The sequence below is a fragment of the Thunnus thynnus genome, chromosome 3 (assembly GCF_963924715.1).
Source record: "Thunnus thynnus chromosome 3, fThuThy2.1, whole genome shotgun sequence".
In the NCBI taxonomy this organism is placed as follows: domain Eukaryota; kingdom Metazoa; phylum Chordata; class Actinopteri; order Scombriformes; family Scombridae; genus Thunnus; species Thunnus thynnus.
The window spans coordinates 39,193,316-39,214,381 of NC_089519.1; the positions used below are offsets into that span (position 1 = coordinate 39,193,316).

At 39.7% G+C, this 21,066-nt stretch overlaps 2 protein-coding genes across 3 annotated transcripts; one reads left to right on the top strand and one right to left on the bottom strand.

The window, feature by feature from the left end:
* Positions 1-1,222: 1,222 nt before the first annotated feature.
* Positions 1,223-7,130, top strand: soul4 (heme-binding protein soul4). Of its 2 annotated transcripts, none has more exons than XM_067585854.1 (6): positions 1,223-1,372; positions 2,366-2,595; positions 2,695-2,780; positions 3,662-3,803; positions 4,914-5,097; positions 5,952-7,130. In XM_067585854.1, exons 2-6 carry the CDS (start codon positions 2,436-2,438, stop codon positions 6,124-6,126), a joined length of 747 nt encoding a protein of 248 aa, XP_067441955.1. In that variant the 5' UTR covers positions 1,223-1,372; positions 2,366-2,435; the 3' UTR covers positions 6,127-7,130. The 2 variants fall into 2 exon arrangements, with proteins under 2 accessions (XP_067441955.1, XP_067441956.1); XM_067585855.1 differs by having other exon boundaries at positions 1,240-1,372; positions 2,393-2,595.
* Positions 7,131-10,310: 3,180 nt separating this feature from the next.
* On the bottom strand, positions 10,311-20,182 carry eif4a3 (eukaryotic translation initiation factor 4A3). Its single transcript, XM_067585859.1, has 12 exons — positions 19,907-20,182; positions 18,336-18,408; positions 18,179-18,245; positions 16,801-16,863; positions 16,582-16,714; positions 15,089-15,169; positions 14,838-14,979; positions 14,567-14,705; positions 11,545-11,660; positions 11,349-11,456; positions 10,569-10,696; positions 10,311-10,472 (listed from the first exon to the last, which is right to left on the bottom strand). The coding sequence occupies exons 1-12, from the start codon at positions 20,058-20,060 to the stop codon at positions 10,456-10,458; spliced, it is 1,221 nt and encodes a 406-aa protein (XP_067441960.1). The 5' UTR covers positions 20,061-20,182; the 3' UTR covers positions 10,311-10,455.
* Between the last annotated feature and the right edge of the window lie 884 nt (positions 20,183-21,066).

A 21,066-nucleotide genomic window follows, 5' to 3' on the forward strand; every position in this document is an offset into this window, starting at 1 on the left:
CAGAAAGTTTACAGTGAATTTTAATCCTAATTCTTTTACATTTTAATCATTTTACGTCGTCTTTCAGCTCGACTCCCAAAACTGAAACATTTGTTCTTTACATGTTTCAAAGAGACACAATCCTCTTATAAATATATAATATATTAATTAATTATAATTATAATTTCCTTCTCTTGATTCCAGTGTTTTTAAATTCATATTATCTAAAACTGTTAACGTGCAGGACCGCATGAATAAGCTTTATTTATTATTCTAAAGCTCTTATATTCTATATGTGGCTTCCAACAGAGTTTATGATCTATAATCAATAATATAATCACAAGAACTTTGTTTCATATTCAGTTTTATTTCTGTCCAGTCTGACTCTGATGAGGACGCAGTCGTGTGGAAACGTCGGTCTGTTTCCAGTCTTCTCTGGAATCAGAACCGGACCGGTGCTGCTGGAGAGTCCCACATTTACGTAATCAATGAAGTTACACTGCTGCGACTATCTATCTATCTATCAATCTATCAATCAATCAATCAATCAATCAATCAATCAATCTATCTATCTATCTATCTATCTATCTATCTATCTATCTATCTATCTATCTATCTATCTATCTATCTATCAATCAATCAATCAATCAATCAATCAATCAATCAATCTATCAATCTATCTATCTATCTATCTATCAATCTAAATCATCTAGATCAAAGATAAAGATAAAACAAATGAGACTAAAACCTGACACGTATTAATTTATTGATTAAGGAAAATGATCAATGTTACATATTTGTGTGTGAACTTCTGGGATGATGAATTTATTTGAAGGGGAAATTAGAGTCAGTTGTTTCGATCAATGAGATGATCCAGTGTGAGTCTGGGAGGCCTTATTGACAGGAGAGAAATCTGGTCTTTAATATATATATAATATATCTTAAATATATATATATAATATATATCTTTAATATATATTTAATATATATCTTTAATATATATATAATATATATCTTTAATATATATTTAATATATATCTTTAATATATATATAATATATATCTTTAATATATATTTAATATAATAAGTCTTCTTGTGGAAGTGTGTCGTGGCTCAAACAAAGGAGATTACTGAGGACCGTAGAAGAAGAGTTGTTGATGCTCATCAGGAGTTTGGACTCCACCAGTCGACTGTGACGGTCTCTGGTTCTAAAAAGGCTTTTATTTTGTATTTCTCCGCCGGTGCAGCGCTCTAAGCTTTTATTTTGAAGTGTTGGGAGCGCGCAGGTTAGCGGAAGTCGAGAGGAAGAAGAGTTGTCGTCTCGCGCTCAGGCTGCGAACTAACCTGACGGACAGGTGCGACCCGTACCCGCTAAGACCAAGACCCGGACCAGGTAAGACCCACAGCTGAGCTACCTGCAAGCTACCCGGTCCAACCAGACCCGGACCGGTTCTGTCCTGCCAGGCGAACATGCTAACAATGCTAACATGCTAACGCTAACTAACGTAGTCTCGTTCTGTCGCTCCGGGTCCGGTCGGGTCCGGTCCGGTCCGGGGAGTCCAGCTGTTGGAACCGAGCCGAGCTGTAGCGGGCTGTCTGAATCCGGTCCCATAGTGACCTAGTTTCCATCCGCGGCCCGGAACCAGCACCCGGACCGACCCGATCTACAGGAGCACCCGGGTCTTACAGATTTGGATCAGTTCGGACTCAAGGAGACCCGATCCGGATCTTTATATTTGATTTTCATTTACCCGCAGCGGACTGATCAGGATCTGATCAGGGTCATCAATACAGGATGTCTGACGGATTTTCAAATTAAAAGTCGCCCTGCAGGGAGCTGTCAATCAAACAGCTGATCAGATGATCTATCAGAGGACAGATCGATCATTGAAGACAGACATCTGTAAAGCATCACTTTCATTATTGATTGGTCGATCAGTATTTCCTCAGTTAATAGTTTCGTCTGCTTCTAGTGGATCAATAAACTCAGATCAACATCTGAGGATCTGAAACCTGCAAATACTCAGATTTTCCCTTAAAAGACTAAAATGATTATTGATCGATTCATTTTGTGATCGACTAAACGGTTCGACTGATCAAACAGGAACTGACAACGTGACATAATAATCAATAAATAATATTCATCCCTGATGTGGTGACGTCAGTATAACATGTTTAATAAAACATGATCTGACCTTTGATCATGTATGTTGATTGTTAACGTGTGTGTGTGTGTGTGTGTGTGCGTGCGTGTGTGTGCGTGCGTGCGTGCGTGCGTGTGTGTGTGTGTGTGTGTGTGTGCGTGCGTGCGTGCGTGCGCGCGTGTGTGTGTGTGTGTGTGTGTGTGTGTGTGTGTGTGTGTGTGTGTGTTCTTCTTGTCTTACAGGAATAATAAATAACCGTCTCCTCCCAGCTCAGAGGTCAGAGGTCAAAGGTCGTGTCCTCCAGCAGCAGCGATGGCTCTCATCTCTCTCGAAGACCTTGACGGATTGGACGACGAGCAGCTGGATGATGACATCACCGACAACCCCGAGCCAATGGATGAAGAGAACTCAGACAGACTGCTGGCATACTGGCAGGAAGTGGGGCGGGGCCACCAGGTGTCAGTTCCTCCAGGTGAGGGGGCGGGGCCACCAGGTGTCAGTTCCTCCAGGTGAGGGGGCGGGGTCAGCAGGTGTCAGGGGGCGGAGTCTGACAGCCTCCTGTGTGTTACAGAAATGACCGGACCCATACAGGAAATGACACGTAACAGCCAGCAGAGAGAGCCGCTCCCCTTCGCCCCCGTGTCCCGCCATGAGAAGGTAAAACCGCGTTAACGGTATAATAATTATATTTACATTCATAAATATACACATCAGTGGTTTTATCCTCAGCAGGTTTGATTCATCGTTAAGTTGGTTGGAACTGAGCATGCTCAGATAGAACCACATGATGATGTCATCAATCAGGATGAAACATTAAACTACAGTCCAGATGTTTTTAACTTTGATTATTGATTAGTCATACAGTGTCCATCCACATATATATATATACATATATGTATATATATATGTATATATATATATATATATATATATATATATATACATACATATACATACATACACACACACACACACACACACACACACATATATATATATATATATATATATATATATATATATATATATATATATATATATATATGTATGTATATACACATATATACATATACATATATATATGTGTGTGTGTGTGTGTATATATATGTATACATACATATATATATACATATATATATATATGTATGTGTATATATATACACATACATATATATATGTATATATGTATGTGTATATATATGTATGTATACATATATATACACATACATATATATATATATACACATATATATATGTATGTGTATATATACACACATACATATATATATGTATATATGTATGTGTGTATATATACCACCGATGCTGGTCTCTCACAAATACGGCTCCATTTAAAAGGGAAATAAACTTTCCAACATATATGTGTATATAAACACATAACACACATATACATACATATATATATATATATATGTATGTATATGTGTGTGTGTGTGTGTGTGTGTGTGTGTGTGTGTGTGTGTGTGTGTGTGTGTGTGTGTGTGTGTGTGTTACTGATGTGTGTGTGTGTGTGTGTGCAGATGGGCGAGGTCGTGTACGAGGAGCGGGCGTATCCAGCAGGAAAGTGGGCGTGCGTGACGCGAGCGGAGGATTTGTACGAGCAGAGCATTTCCTGGGCTTTCATGAAACTGATGCGCTTCATCTGCAAAGAGAACTCTGCAGGTGAGGCTCCGCCCCCCTCGCCACACACCCGTCCACGGAGGACGACAGGTGTCACGAAACATTTAATTAATCAATAACTGACTGTACAATAAAACAGGAATTAATAATTACACTTACAAACTAATTCAGATCAATAGATTTATATATATATATATATATATATATATATATATATATATATATATATATTCTCTCTCTATATATATATAGAATATATATTTATATATTTATATTTATATTATATATATATATATATATATATTCTCTCTCTATATATATAGAATATATATTTATATATTTATATATTTATATTTATATATATATATATATTCTCTCTCTATATATATAGAATATATATTTATATATTTATATATATATATAAATATATAAATATATATATATATATATATATATATATATATTCTCTCTCTCTATATATAGAATATATATTTATATATATATATATATATATATATATATATATATTCTCTCTCTCTATATATATATAGAATATATATTTTTATATTTATATATTTATATATTTATATTTATATATATATATATATATTCTCTCTCTCTCTATATATAGAATATATATTTATATTTATAGAATTCTTCCACAAATAACATTCAGATTTTTTTGAAATAATCATAAATTGAACAAAATGAATCTTAATGAGCTCGTTAAACCTGAAGCTCGTCAACAGGAAGTGAGACTGTTTATATTGTTCTATTATACTAATCATATCTGTTATTGATCGCAGACACAAATACATTTCTAATATTAGTGTAACGAACATTAAACTCTGAATCTGATCACTGATTGGTCCAGACTGAGCTGAACGTTACCTGAATGTTCTCTCAGGTTGTACAGTCGCATGTTAGCTGTGTCATGTGACGGTCATGTGACGGTCATGTGACGGTCGTGTGACGGTCGTGTGACGGTCATGTGACGGTCGTGTGACGGTCGTGTGACGGTCGTGTGACGGTCGTGTGACGGTCATGTGACGGTCGTGTGATGGTCGTGTGACGGTCGTGTGACGGTCATGTGATGGTCGTGTGATGGTCGTGTGATGGTCATGTGATGGTCGTGTGATGGTCATGTGACAGGGCGGTACCTGGGCATGACGGTGCCGGTGGTCAGCAGCGTGCACATGATGGAGGACGGAAACACGTTCGGGAAAGACGTGCTGACGGCGTTTTTCCTGCCCGCCGAATTCCAGTCGGACCCGCCCACACCGACCGACCCCGACATCGCCATCGTCCACCGAGAGCCAATCAGAGTCATCGCCAGGTGAGACGGTCCTCAACATGAGCGACCACGAGCATCAGACGGCTGCAGCGACTCATTGATCAGTCGATTAATAATTAATAATCGTTTTTAAGAGATCTGAAGCTTCTGTAAACTGAATGTTTGTTTGGACTATTGATCAGACAGATTAATCAATAATGAAAATGGTGGTTAGTTTCAGCTCTAATATCAATAATCAATAATAATAATCAATAATCCGTTTGACTTGTTTACATGTTGTGAGAAGCTGCAGAGTCCCGACTGTCCCTGAAAGCAGCTTCAAATTATTGATTATTTATCAGAATGACAGAAAAAGTCTCGTTCTTTTAAGAGCTGCATTGATTAGTCAATTAATCGATTAGAAGTTCTCAGCTCGTTAATGTTGAATCATTTTTATTTTATTATAGTTTTTATGAAAATAAACTGAAGATGTTTGAGAACGAAATATTGATTAATCCAGAAAAATCACATTAATAATAATCATGTTAATAATCAATACAAGACTCTCCAGTTCAGGTTAAAGTCAGATAAGACCCGCCTTCTAGAGGTAAACAACCTATCAGAAAAAGTCTGTTGGAGAACATTCTGCTCTCTGATTGGCTGTCGTCTCTGTGTGTTGACGTGTTTCTGCTCTCTGATTGGCTGTCGTCTGTGTGTTGACGTGTTTCTGCTCTCTGATTGGCTGTCGTCTCTGTGTGTTGATGTGTTTCTGCTCTCTGATTGGCTGTCGTCTGTGTGTTGATGTGTTTCTGCTCTCTGATTGGCTGTCATCTCTGTGTGTGTTGACGTGTTTCTGCTCTCTGATTGGCTGTCGTCTCTGTGTGTTGATGTGTTTCTGCTCTCTGATTGGTTGTCAGGGCCTTCTTTGGGACGACCAATGAGGAGACGGTGTTGCGTCAGGTGCACCAGCTGCAGGAGATTCTGGGCGTCCGAGACGACGTGCGGACGGACACCTTCATGGTCGCCGTGTACGAGAACCCCGGCGTTCCCCGCCGCCGCAACGAGATCTGGTTTATCACACGGAACCTGTAGGAACCTTCCCATGATCCTCTGCTCCTCCCCCTCCTCTGATTGGGTGGTTTGTTGTCTGTCTTTTTATATGTCAAACTGACCAATCAGAGCAGATGTAAAAAGCCCCGCCCCTCTCTGACTAACTGATATTCTATTGGCTCACAGTCCACATGACCCTGCCTTTCACACATAGCTTACATTCTGATTGGCTAAGATCTGTGATGATGTCAGTAGCAGTTTGTTTCCATGGAGACGGTTAGAGAGCAAGACAGGAAGACTAAGACTGAATCCAAACGTCCCTCTGCCGGAGGACGCCAGACGGCGAGACGATAAATTAACCCTGAAACTCGTTTCAGTGTTTTTCTTCTTCACGGTTCTGACGAGCAGCTGCGTCGTTAATCCTCTGACAGACGGTAACCGTAGCGACGTCATTCTGTCCGTTACGTGATGAGTCATCAAGATAATAATTCACTTTACAGCTGATATCGCTTCAGGATTACGGATCATCAATCCGGACGTTTGGATTCAGCCTGAGTGATGTCACAGATGACATCATTTCCTGTTTCTGCTAAACACTGACGTGTACGTTTCTTCTTCATGACGTCAGAATCAGCAGCAAACAAATGAAACTGAATATTTTTATAAAATCAAATTTAAACATTTAAAAAAGAAAAAAACACGAAGCTGCTCTAATGATGAAGGTGATGATGATGAAGGTGACGATGATGATGATGATGATGATGATGATGATGCTGATGATGATGATGATGATGATCAGACTGCGGGTGGATTAAATATTAATTTCTCGTATTAATCAGATATCAGTGACCGGTGACTTCCTCTCTTCTTCTTCACGTGTTTATCAGCATGTTTCGTGGTTTTAATCCTGCAGATTAAATTAATATTTTACAACCAAAACGTTTGTTTGTTGTTAGAAAAACTTTGTTTTCACTGTTTTTTATTTTGTTTTTTGATTTCAACATTTGTGTTAAAAATATCAATAAAATCTGATTTAAATGACAAAACGTTTTCTCGTCATTGATTCTTTCAAACATTTTCAAATATTAAAGTTTATTAAGTTAAATTTAAATAAAGTTCATCGATTATTTCCTTCAACAGAAAAATTAATTAAATAATAAAAATAAATTTGACATTTTTGGAATTTTAAAAATTTTAAACTATTTCAATAATTTGTCACAAATATAAATTTGGTTTATTTAGTTTGAATTTACTTTATATCCTTTTTATATTGAGACTCAGTGTCTGCATCAAATATATAAACAAATATAATTTATAATTTATTTATACACACACATATATAAACATTTAATTTGTAATATATATATATATAGATATATATATAAATATAATTTATATATATATATATATATATATAAATTATATTTATATATATATATATAAATATAATTTATATATTTATATATATATAATTTATATATATATATATATAGATATATATATAAAAATTATATATATATATATAAATATATAAATATAATTTATATATATATATATATAAATATGTAAATATAATTTATATATATATATATAAATTATATTTATATATTCATATAGCACCAGCAGACGTGATCTCAGTTCTACATTGAGATCAGAACAAACTCGTCCATCAATAAATCGTCGATCATCAATAAACGGTGATTGATCATCAGAGTTTGACTTAATTTAACTGCATTTACTACAATTTCCTAATAATCTTTCAATGAAGTTTACAGGAATTTAACGTTAATCTTTACGTCATTTTACAGCATTTTTGGTGCAAATAATTAGAAAAATTGGAAAAAAGTGTTTTCTGCTGATGTGTGACGTAAACTAAGTGAACGATTTCATTCACTAGTTTTCTTTTCCAGCAGCTCGAATATTAAACGAATCATGAATAAATCTTTAAATTAGATAATAATAATAAATATAATAAATATAATAGATACGATCAGTGATGCTGTCAACTGTTTCCTATCAAAGTTAAATAATAAATCAAAAAAAGGATCAATGATTGGTCGTTAGGGTCAGTGTCTGGATGATGATTGGTCGTTAGGGTCAGTGTCTGGATGATGATTGGTTGTTAGGGTCACAGTGTCTGGATGATGATTGGTCGTTAGGGTCACAGTGTCTGGATGATGATTGGTCGTTAGGGTCAGTGTCTGGATGATGATTGGTCGTTAGGGTCAGTGTCTGGATGATGATTGGTCGTTAGGGTCACAGTGTCTGGATGATGATTGGTCGTTAGGGTCACAGTGTCTGGATGATGATTGGTCGTTAGGGTCAGTGTCTGGATGATGACTGGTCGTTAGGGTCAGTGTCTGGATGATGATTGGTTGTTAGGGTCACAGTGTCTGGATGATGATTGGTCGTTAGGGTCACAGTGTCTGGATGATGATTGGTCGTTAGGGTCAGTGTCTGGATGATGATGATTGGTCGTTAGGGTCAGTGTCTGGATGATGATTGGTCGTTAGGGTCAGTGTCTGGATGATGATGATTGGTCGTTAGGGTCACAGTGTCTGGATGATGATTGGTCGTTAGGGTCAGTGTCTGGATGATGATTGGTTGTTAGGGTCAGTGTCTGGATGATGATTGGTCGTTAGGGTCAGTGTCTGGATGATGATTGGTCGTTAGGGTCACAGTGTCTGGATGATGATTGGTCGTAAGGGTCAGTGTCTGGATGATGATTGGTCGTTAGGGTCACAGTGTCTGGATGATGATGATTGGTTGTTAGGGTCACAGTGTCTGGATGATGATTGGTCGTAAGGGTCACAGTGTCTGGATGATGATTGGTTGTTAGGGTCACAGTGTCTGGATGATGATGATTGGTTGTTAGGGTCAGTGTCTGGATGATGATGATTGGTCGTTAGGGTCACAGTGTCTGGATGATGATGATTGGTCGTTAGGGTCACAGTGTCTGGATGATGATTGGTCGTTAGGGTCAGTGTCTGGATGATGATTGGTTGTTAGGGTCAGTGTCTGGATGATGATTGGTCGTTAGGGTCAGTGTCTGGATGATGATTGGTCGTTAGGGTCACAGTGTCTGAATGATGATTGGTCGTTAGGGTCACAGTGTCTGGATGATGATGATTGGTCGTTAGGGTCACAGTGTCTGGATGATTATTGGTCGTTAGGGTCAGTGTCTGGATGATGACTGGTCGTTAGGGTCAGTGTCTGGATGATGATTGGTTGTTAGGGTCACAGTGTCTGGATGATGATTGGTCGTTAGGGTCAGTGTCTGGATGATGATTGGTTGTTAGGGTCACAGTGTCTGGATGATGATTGGTCGTTAGGGTCAGTGTCTGGATGATGATTGGTTGTTAGGGTCAGTGTCTGAATGATGATTGGTTGTTAGGGTCAGTGTCTGAATGATGATTGGTTGTTAGGGTCACAGTGTCTGGATGATGATTAGTCGTTAGGGTCAGTGTCTGAATGATGATTGGTCGTTAGGGTCAGTGTCTGGATGATGATGATTGGTTGTTAGGGTCAGTGTCTGAATGATGATTGGTTGTTAGGGTCAGTGTCTGGATGATGATTGGTTGTTAGGGTCACAGTGTCTGGATGATGATTAGTCGTTAGGGTCAGTGTCTGGATGATGATGATTGGTCGTTAGGGTCACAGTGTCTGGATGATGATGATTGGTCGTTAGGGTCACAGTGTCTGGATGATGATGATTGGTTGTTAGGGTCAGTGCCTGGATGATGATTAGTCGTTAGGGTCAGTGTCTGGATGATGATGATTGGTCGTTAGGGTCAGTGCCTGGATGATGATGATTGGTCGTTAGGATCAGTGTCTGGATGATGATGATTGGTCGTTAGGGTCAGTGTCTGAATGATGATTGGTCGTTAGGGTCAGTGCCTGGATGATGATGATTGGTCGTTAGGGTCAGTGCCTGGATGATGATAATTGGTCGTTAGGGTCAGTGTCTGGATGATGATGATTGGTCGTTAGGGTCAGTGTCTGAATGATGATTGGTCGTTAGGGTCAGTGCCTGGATGATGATGATTGGTCGTTAGGGTCAGTGCCTGGATGATGATGATTGGTCTTTAGGGTCAGTGTCTGGATGATGATTGGTCGTTAGGGTCAGTGTCTGGATGATGATTGGTTGTTAAGTATAAAAATGTATTTTCAGGGTCTCTTTCTCGGGTCGTTTCAGCTTTAAAGAGTTCAGAGAAACTAAAGAAAACTGAGGAACCAAAAACTTTATTTACAAAAACTCTGGACTTTTACAGTCGGAACAACTTAAGAAACCCTAAAACTATTTAAAAAACCCAACAAAACAAAACAGGAAATAACAGGAAGTAAAGAGGGTGGGGCTCCGGTGTGATGTCATCAGATCAGATCAGCCACTGCAGAGAAACAGAAACGATCGATTAATTAAAGAAACTGTCACATGACCTCAGTGACATCATCAGCCGAGCTGCTATGCTACGCTAGCTTCGTACCGTTCATGGGCATCTCGTCGATCTGGGTGGAGTAATACTGCTCGATGTCTCGCAGGATTCTGATGTCATCGTTCTTCACAAAGTTGATGGCCACACCCTTGCGTCCATAGCGACCAGACCGACCAATCCTGGAACAGGTCAGAAGTCACAGACGTCAACACAGATTCATTCGTTCATCATTTCAAACTTTTTTTGTTTTTTGTGTCCAAATTTAAACTTGTTTATATTTATAATTATACAGCGTTCTGGGTGAATACTCTCCTCTGATTGGACGGCAGGTTTAATGTTCATGTAGTTTAATCACCTTCTAAATCCATCCGCCACCCGACCTGTAACCATGGCAACGCTAAAGAGCACAGCTGTCGGAGCTGACAGGTTACGAAGTTTTGAAGCATGAGACGAAGAAAAGAAAGAAACCGAGTGAAGAGCTTGAAATGAGGAAGAGGAGGATGAGATCAATACGATGATCAGTTAATATACGGATCATATATCTCTGCTGCTCCACTTAAAGACGCCGTACGCCAGTTTTATACCAGCACTTTACGGAGGTTCTTCGCCTCCACGTCGAGCCTAAAAACCGTTTAACGCTCATCTACTCATTGATTAACCCTTTCTCATACACACTTATATTTATATTTATATATATATATATATATATATATATATATATGTTTGTGTGTGTGTAAAAGTTGACGGGACTACTTTGTGTGCAGTGATACGGGGAGCTGTAGTTGACGGGACTACTTTGTGTGCAGTGATACGGGGAGCTGTGCTGCGTACCTGTGGATGTAGAGCTCTCTGTTGTTCGGCAGGTCGTAGTTGATGATGAGAGAAACTTGAGGAACGTCCAAACCTCGAGCCCAAACATCCGTCGAGATCAGCACCCGACTGACGAGAGAAAGAACGTGACGTCACGCTATGATGTCGCATGATGATGTCATATGATGATGTCACATGATGATGTCACATGTCTTACCTGGCTCCAGATCTGAACTCCTTCATGATGGACTCTCTCTCCTTCTGGGGCATGTCTCCGTGCATCGATGACACGGTGAAGTTGGCCTCCCTCATCTTCTCTGTCAGCCAGTCCACCTGCAACACACAGAAAGACTCAACTACCCAGAAGGCTCTGCTGCAACACACAGAAAGACTCAACTACCCAGAAGGCTCTGCTGCAACACACAGAAAGACTCAACTACCCAGAAGGCTCTGCTGCAACACACAGAAAGACTCAACTACCCATGTAAACAGTGTATATTTACATGTATGTTGTATGTAAACAGTGTATATTTACATGTATGTTGTATGTAAACAGTGTATATTTACATGTATGTTGTATGTAAACAGTGTATTTACATGTATGTTGTATGTAAACAGTGTATATTTACATGTATGTTGTATGTAAACAGTGTATATTTACATGTATGTTGTATGTAAACAGTATATTTACATGTATGTTGTATGTAAACAGTGTATATTTACATTTATGTTGTACGTAAACAGTGTATATTTACATGTATGTTGTATGTAAACAGTGCATATTTACATGTATGTTTCATGTAAACAGTGTATATTTACATGTATGTTGTATGTAAACAGTGTATTTACATGTATGTTGTATGTAAACAGTGTATTTACATGTATATTGTATGTAAACAGTGCATATTTACATGTATGTTGTATGTAAACAGTGTATTTACATGTATATTGTATGTAAACAGTGCATATTTACATGTATGTTGTATGTAAACAGTGTATTTACATGTATGTTGTATGTAAACAGTGTATTTACATGTATGTTGTATGTAAACAGTGCATATTTACATTTATGTTGTATGTAAACAGTATATTTACATGTATGTTGTATGTAAACAGTGCATATTTACATGTATGTTGTATGTAAACAGTGTATTTACATGTATGTTGTATGTAAACAGTGTATTTACATGTATATTGTATGTAAACAGTGCATATTTACATGTATGTTGTATGTAAACAGTGTATATTTACATGTATGTTGTATGTAAACAGTGTATATTTACATGTATGTTGTATGTAAACAGTGCATATTTACATGTATGTTGTATGTAAACAGTGTATATTTACATGTATGTTGTATGTAAACAGTGTATATTTACATGTATGTTGTATGTAAACAGTGTATTTACATGTATGTTGTATGTAAACAGTGTATTTACATGTATGTTGTATGTAAACAGTGTATTTACATGTATGTTGTATGTAAACAGTGTATTTACATGTATGTAAACAGTGCATATTTACATTTATGTTGTATGTAAACAGTATATTTACATGTATGTTGTATGTAAACAGTGCATATTTACATGTATGTTGTATGTAAACAGTGTATTTACATGTATGTTGTATGTAAACAGTGTATTTACATGTATATTGTATGTAAACAGTGCATATTTACATGTATGTTGTATGTAAACAGTGTATATTTACATGTATGTTGTATGTAAACAGTGTATATTTACATGTATGTTGTATGTAAACAGTGTATATTTACATGTATGTTGTATGTAAACAGTGTATATTTACATGTATGTTGTATGTAAACAGTGTATTTACATGTATGTTGTATGTAAACAGTGTATATTTACATGTATGTTGTATGTAAACAGTGTATTTACATGTATGTTGTATGTAAACAGTGCGTATTTACATGTATGTTGTATGTAAACAGTGTATATTTACATGTATGTTGTATGTAAACAGTGTATATTTACATGTATGTTGTATGTAAACAGTGTATATTTACATGTATGTTGTATGTAAACAGTGTATTTACATGTATGTTGTATGTAAACAGTGTATATTTACATGTATGTTGTATGTAAACAGTGTATTTACATGTATGTTGTATGTAAACAGTGCGTATTTACATGTATGTTGTATGTAAACAGTGTATATTTACATGTATGTTGTATGTAAACAGTATATTTACATGTATGTTGTATGTAAACAGTGTATATTTACATGTATGTTGTATGTAAACAGTATATTTACATGTATGTTGTATGTAAACAGTGCGTATTTACATGTATGTTGTATGTAAACAGTGTATATTTACATGTATGTTGTATGTAAACAGTGTATATTTACATGTATGTTGTATGTAAACAGTGCGTATTTACATGTATGTTGTATGTAAACAGTGCGTATTTACATGTATGTTGTATGTAAACAGTGTATATTTACATGTATGTTGTATGTAAACAGTGTATATTTACATGTATGTTGTATGTAAACAGTGTATATTTACATTTATGTTGTATGTAAACAGTGCATATTTACATGTATGTTGTATGTAAACAGTGTATATTTACATTTATGTTGTACGTAAACAGTGTATATTTACATGTATGTTGTATGTAAACAGTGCATATTTACATGTATGTTTCATGTAAACAGTGTATATTTACATGTATGTTGTATGTAAACAGTGTATTTACATGTATGTTGTATGTAAACAGTGTATTTACATGTATATTGTATGTAAACAGTGCATATTTACATGTATGTTGTATGTAAACAGTGTATTTACATGTATATTGTATGTAAACAGTGCATATTTACATGTATGTTGTATGTAAACAGTGTATTTACATGTATGTTGTATGTAAACAGTGTATTTACATGTATATTGTATGTAAACAGTGCATATTTACATTTATGTTGTATGTAAACAGTATATTTACATGTATGTTGTATGTAAACAGTGCATATTTACATGTATGTTGTATGTAAACAGTGTATTTACATGTATGTTGTATGTAAACAGTGTATTTACATGTATATTGTATGTAAACAGTGCATATTTACATTTATGTTGTATGTAAACAGTGTATATTTACATGTATGTTGTATGTAAACAGTGTATTTACATGTATGTTGTATGTAAACAGTGTATATTTACATGTATGTTGTATGTAAACAGTAGGTATTTACATGTATGTTGTATGTAAACAGACCTTTCTCTTGGTGTTGCAGAAGATGACGGCCTGTGTGATGGTCAGAGTGTCGTACAGATCACACAGAGTGTCAAACTTCCACTCCTCTCTCTCCACCGCCACAAAGAACTGCTTGATGCCCTCCAGGGTCAACTCGTCACTATGGAGACAGACGGGGGGTCACTTTATAATAGAGAATATAAATATAAATCTTTGTTTTCTGGGTGTTTCTGAATGTTTTGAGCGTTTTCTGGATGTTGTCTGGACGTTGTCTGGATGTTAGGGGACTAACCGTTTCACCAGGATGCGGATCGGGTCGGTCATGAACTTGTTGGTCATCTCCAGGATCTCGTGCGGCAGCGTGGCGCTGATCAGAACCACCTGCGTAGCCGGCGGCAGGTAACGGTACACGTCGTAGATCTGCTCCTTGAAACCTGCAGACAGAAGTTCAAACAGCTCTGAGGAGACGCGCCACCGTTCGCAGTATTCTGTCCACGCTGGCTGTGACATCACAGCTGTATGTTTGCACACGCTCAGTCTCACCTTTGTTGAGCATCTCGTCAGCTTCGTCCAGAACCAGCATCTTGATGGCCCTCGTCCTCAGACTCCTGCGACGAATCATATCTGCAGAAACACCACGATCACACATCAGCCTCCTATTGGCTGCCTCGATCAGAGGCCGACCAATCAGCACTCAGAGCAGAGACGTTAATTCATCAGTTTGATCAGCGGAGTCGATCACGGAGCTGAAAGCTCGTCATCCGTTTGTCGTTATGAAAGGAAGAACCATCTCTGGTTCTGCTGCAACGACTTCCTGTAACGACTGCAGCCTGTCCTGAACATCTACCGTCACACCGACAACTTCCTGTTAACCTTTTCCTGCTCCGCTCGCAATCACATCACTTTTCTGCCGCTCGCTCATTTACACACTCAGTACACACACACAGTACACACAGTACACACACACACAGTACACACACACTCACACTCACACACACATACTCAGTACACACACACACACACACACACTCACACAGCACACACATACTCAGTACACACACACACACACACACAGTACACACACACACACTCACAGTACACACACACACAGTACACACACACACACTCACACACACACAGTACACACACACACAGTACACACACACACACTCACACTCACACACACACAGTACACACACACACAGTACACACACACACACTCACACAAACACACTCACACACACACAGTACACACACACACACACACACAGTACACACACACACACACAGTACACACACTCACACACACACAGTACACACACACACACACACAGTACACACACACACACACACAGTACACACACACACACACACACACAGTACACACACACACACACACACAGTACACACAAACACACACACACACACAGTACACACAAACACACACACACACACACACACACACACAGTACACACACACACAGTACACACAAACACACACACACACACAGTACACACACACACACAGTACACACACTCACACACACACACACAGTACACACACACACACAGTACACACACTCACACACACACACACAGTACACACACACACACAGTACACACAAACACACACACACACACAGTACACACACACACACAGTACACACACTCACACACACACACACACACACACACACACACACACACAGTACACACACACACACACACACACACACACACACACACACACACACACACAGTACACACATGTATGTTGTACGGCAGCGTCGGGTGAGATTGAGGAGACCTGATGTTCTGATTCATTTGATTTGTTTTATTATTTATTTTATAATAAAAACTTGTTTCGTTGTTTAGTGAAACTTTATTCTCTTTATATTTGACGTGTTTTCTGTTTTCATGCGGTTCAATAAAGTTTCATTGAAGATGGTCTGTGACTGTGAACACGGTTCTAACACACCGAGGAGAACCGCCGCTCACCTGTCAGGTGGAAACTCGTGACGTGTCATGTGACTCACCGAACACTCGCCCGGGCGTTCCCGACACCACGTGCTGGCCGTAGTCCAGCTTCCTGATGTCCTCGCCCACGTTGGTTCCTCCGATGCAGGCGTGACACTGAACGTTCATGTAGTCTCCCAGAGCCAGCAGCACCTAGAGAACAACAGAGAACCAATCAGAAACCAGACTCGCCACACTCACTGCTGATTGGCCGGGCCTGACGGTGTGGGCGGGGTTACCTTCTGGATCTGTCCGGCCAGCTCTCTGGTTGGAGCGAGGATCAGCGCCTGGGTCTCCCTCACCTGCACACAGGTAACAGCATGATGTCAGAGACAGGTGCTTCCAACCTCCCAACGACCGAGGCTACGCTAACACGGAGGCTGCTGTCTGAGTCACACAGGGAACGTTCTCCAGGTCTTTAAACAGTTCCTGAGTCCTTTAAACAGTCCCTGAGTCCTTTAAACAGTTCCTGAGTCCTTTAAACAGTCCCTGAGTCCTTTAAACAGTCCCTGAGTCCTTTAAACAGTCCCTGAGTCCCTTAAACAGTCCCTGAGTCCTTTAAACAGTCCCTGAGTCCTTTAAACAGTCCCTGAGTCCTTTAAACAGTCCCTGAGTCCCTTAAACAGTCCCTGAGTCCTTTAAACAGTCCCTGAGTCCTTTAAACAGTCCCTGAGTCCCTTAAACAGTCCCTGAGTCCTTTAAACAGTCCCTGAGTCCCTTAAACAGTCCCTGAGTCCCTTAAACAGTCCCTGAGTCCTTTAAACAGTCCCTGAGTCCTTTAAACAGTCCCTGCGTTCCTTAAACAGTCCCTGAGTCCTTTAAACAGTCCCTGCGTCCTTTAAACCGTCCCTGCGTCCTTTAAACCGTCCCTGCGTTCTTTAAACAGTCCCTGCGTTCCTTAAACAGTCCCTGCGTTCTTTAAACAGTCCCTGCGTTCTTTAAACAGTTCCTGAGTTCCTTAAACAGTCCCTGCGTTCTTTAAACAGTCCCTGCGTTCCTTAAACAGTCCCTGCGTTCTTTTAACAGTCCCTGCGTTCCTTAAACAGTCCCTGCGTTCCTTAAACAGTCCCTGCGTTCTTTTAACAGTCCCTGCGTTCTTTAAACAGTCCCTGAGTTCCTTAAACAGTCCCTGAGTCCTTTAGACCGTCCCTGAGTTCCTTAAACAGTCCCTGCGTTCCTTAAACAGTCCCTGCGTTCTTTAAACAGTCCCTGCGTTCTTTAAACAGTTCCTGAGTTCCTTAAACAGTCCCTGCGTTCTTTAAACAGTCCCTGCGTTCCTTAAACAGTCCCTGCGTTCTTTAAACAGTCCCTGCGTTCTTTAAACAGTTCCTGAGTTCCTTAAACAGTCCCTGCGTTCTTTAAACAGTCCCTGCGTTCCTTAAACAGTCCCTGCGTTCTTTAAACAGTCCCTGCGTTCTTTAAACAGTTCCTGAGTTCCTTAAACAGTCCCTGCGTTCTTTAAACAGTCCCTGCGTTCCTTAAACAGTCCCTGCGTTCTTTTAACAGTCCCTGCGTTCCTTAAACAGTCCCTGCGTTCCTTAAACAGTCCCTGCGTTCTTTTAACAGTCCCTGAGTTCCTTAAACAATTCCTGTGATGGCGTGTTTGCAGACACTAACCTGGATGTCCAGACACTGTAGCACCGACACACAGAACGTGGCCGTCTTTCCGGTTCCAGACTGAGACCTGAGCAGATCACAGAGCGGCTGTCAGAGAACATTAAGGAACATGAAGGAACATGGTGGAACGTTACAGAACTGTTGTCAGGGTTCTTACTGGGCGATGACGTCTCGGCCTTTGATGATCTGTTTGATGGCTCTCTGCTGGATCGCCGACGGCTTCTCAAAACCTGAAAACAGAAAACACAGGACGTGACATCAGAGAACAGCTGGATCCATGGAGAACCCCGACGCAAATCAGTAACACGTCTGTTACGGAGGCGCGTCACGGTGGCGTGTCACGGTAGTTTGTTACGGAGGCGTGTTACGGAGGCGTGTCACGGTGGCGTGTTACAGTGGTTTGTTACGGAGGCGTGTCACGGAGGTGTGTTACAGTGGCTTGTTACGGAGGCGTGTTACGGAGGCGTGTTACGGAGGCGTGTTACGGAGGCGTGTTACAGTGGTTTGTTATGGAGGCGTGTTACGGAGGCGTGTCACGGTGGCGTGTTACGGAGGCGTGTTGCGGAGGCGTGTCACGGAGGCGTGTTACAGTGGTTTGTTACAGAGGCGTGTTACGGAGGCGCGTTACAGTGGCGTGTCACGGAGGCGTGTTACGGAGGTAACGATATGACGTCTGAAGCACATCGATGCTCATTGAAATGTGACGTTAACTGAATCGCAGGATGTTTTCACGTCAGACTGAAAGCTGAAAGTTTCTAATTATTATTATTATTGTTGACATAAACACTTTGATTGATCCGTTTATTACTGAGATTTTATTGTGAATTACCTACAAATGTTTTGCATCGCTGTAATAATGAAAGTTCATCTTCTATATGATCATATATTATTATTATAATTATTATTATTATTATTATAAAAGCCTGTTTGAGGGATTAATGAATATCATCCGTTTGGTTTTTATCTCTCATGTTTACTCAGAATCAGACTGAAGACGCCAAACTCTGGATTACATTTGACATCATTTCCAGCTTGTTACAGATTATTGATCAGTTCATCAATAAACACTCTGGGTCTGATTTCAACATGTTTTAGAGCCAGTGGAGGTGCCTCACTGCCTCTGAACTGATCAGCAGCAGGTGAAACATTTCCAGAGTATGACGTCTGGTGGTGACGTATTTCCGGGTGAAACAGCTCACTGCTGCTACCAGCTGAAGATTGATTGATGGGTGGACGTCACGATATTGTTGGTTTATACTGGTTGGTTCAAGTCTACGTAAGCAAACGTCATATTTTGCTTTACAGGAAGAAAATATGACCGGATTTTGATGTCAGATACAAAGAAACGGATTTCTTTTATATTTTTGACACATATTGTCACATAAGTGCACAATGTAACCGGCGAAGTGATTTAAAAGTGTTAAAACTGCATTTTTCATTTCGACTTTAACAGGCCGGACAGTGAACAACAGCAGCCGGGAACCTACGCAGTCAACAGCTGGAGGTGCGTTAGCGGCTAATGCTAACAGAGTCCGGGTGAACATTGGAATAATAATAACAAAGAATAATATTAACACACATATAAAGTCACCTCTACACATGTGAAACGTGATTAAACTGTGTAGTTTAATCAATTTCTTTATTTAAGAATATTTTTTAAAAACGCCAGCTAACTTTAGCATTCTGAGCTAACTCTCCCCCTGGAGGCCGCGAAGATCCCCGGCCTACCGTAGGCGTAGATCCCGCGGAGCAAGTCCTCCCGTAGGCCCATTGTGTCGAAGGTGGGGGTGACATCCACCTCCTCGCTGGTCTCAAACTCCACCTTGGTCATGTCCTCCTCCTTCAGGAGCCTCTTCCTGCCCTGCGGCCCCGCTGCAGCCATCGTCGTCTGGGTTCTGGTTCCACTGGACTACCGAGAAACTGTCGCCGCGCGGTCGGGAGCTGCTAGCTGCTACCGGGTAGAAAGAGCGCCGCACGTGTCGCACCGGTGACGTGCGAAGCAAGCGACGCGGTACCTGACGTCATATCCTACTTGAGTTTGTTTTTTAAAAAACTTTATTGAGAACGTAAATTGACATAAGTTACGTTCTGTTGTTTATGACATCACAGCTAGTCTGGAGCCAATCATGGTCCAGTATGTAACTGACGCAGTGTGACGTGGAAACTTGAAGCTTCCAGTGAACAAACACCAGGATGAACTTTACACATCTGAGCAGTTTCCATCAACCAGAAAGCTGCGCTTACTGTAACAAGTCTGACTACAACTAACATCCAGCGGCTCCACTAACCAGTTTAACCAGTTTACTAACTAACCAGTTTAACCAGTTTACTAACTAACCAGTTTAACCAGTTTACTAACTAACCAGTTTAGTCAACGGTGACGCTGACTAGGCTGGAATAAACTACAGAAGCAGCTCAGAACAGTCGATTGTTGAAACTAAACGAGAGGACCAGAACGAACCTGCTGCAGGTGAAGGAGACGACTTGTAGTGATGATCTGCAGGTTAGAAGAGCAACTTATAACTAGAAGGTTGATGGTTTGATTCCCACATCCGGCTTGATGAGTCTGCATGGTGAAAGAGCAGCGCTGGTCCCCGTTCATGGTTTTATCTTTATATGTTAATAAATGAGCATTCAGATCACTGACCATGGCTATATTATATAGAAGAATATAAATACAGTGGAAACTGTTTGTATTGATCACGTGTGTCCGGGTCAAATATCACTATAAGCAGATGATTATTAACCTTTTCTTTATTTCTCACACAGAGCAGCATCTAACTGTCTGTTTTACTGTCAGAAGCTTTGAGGAGACAGAATGACTTCCTGTCTCCGTCGTGATTTATCACGAGAGTAAAATACAAAAATAGATTTATTTGGTTTAGATG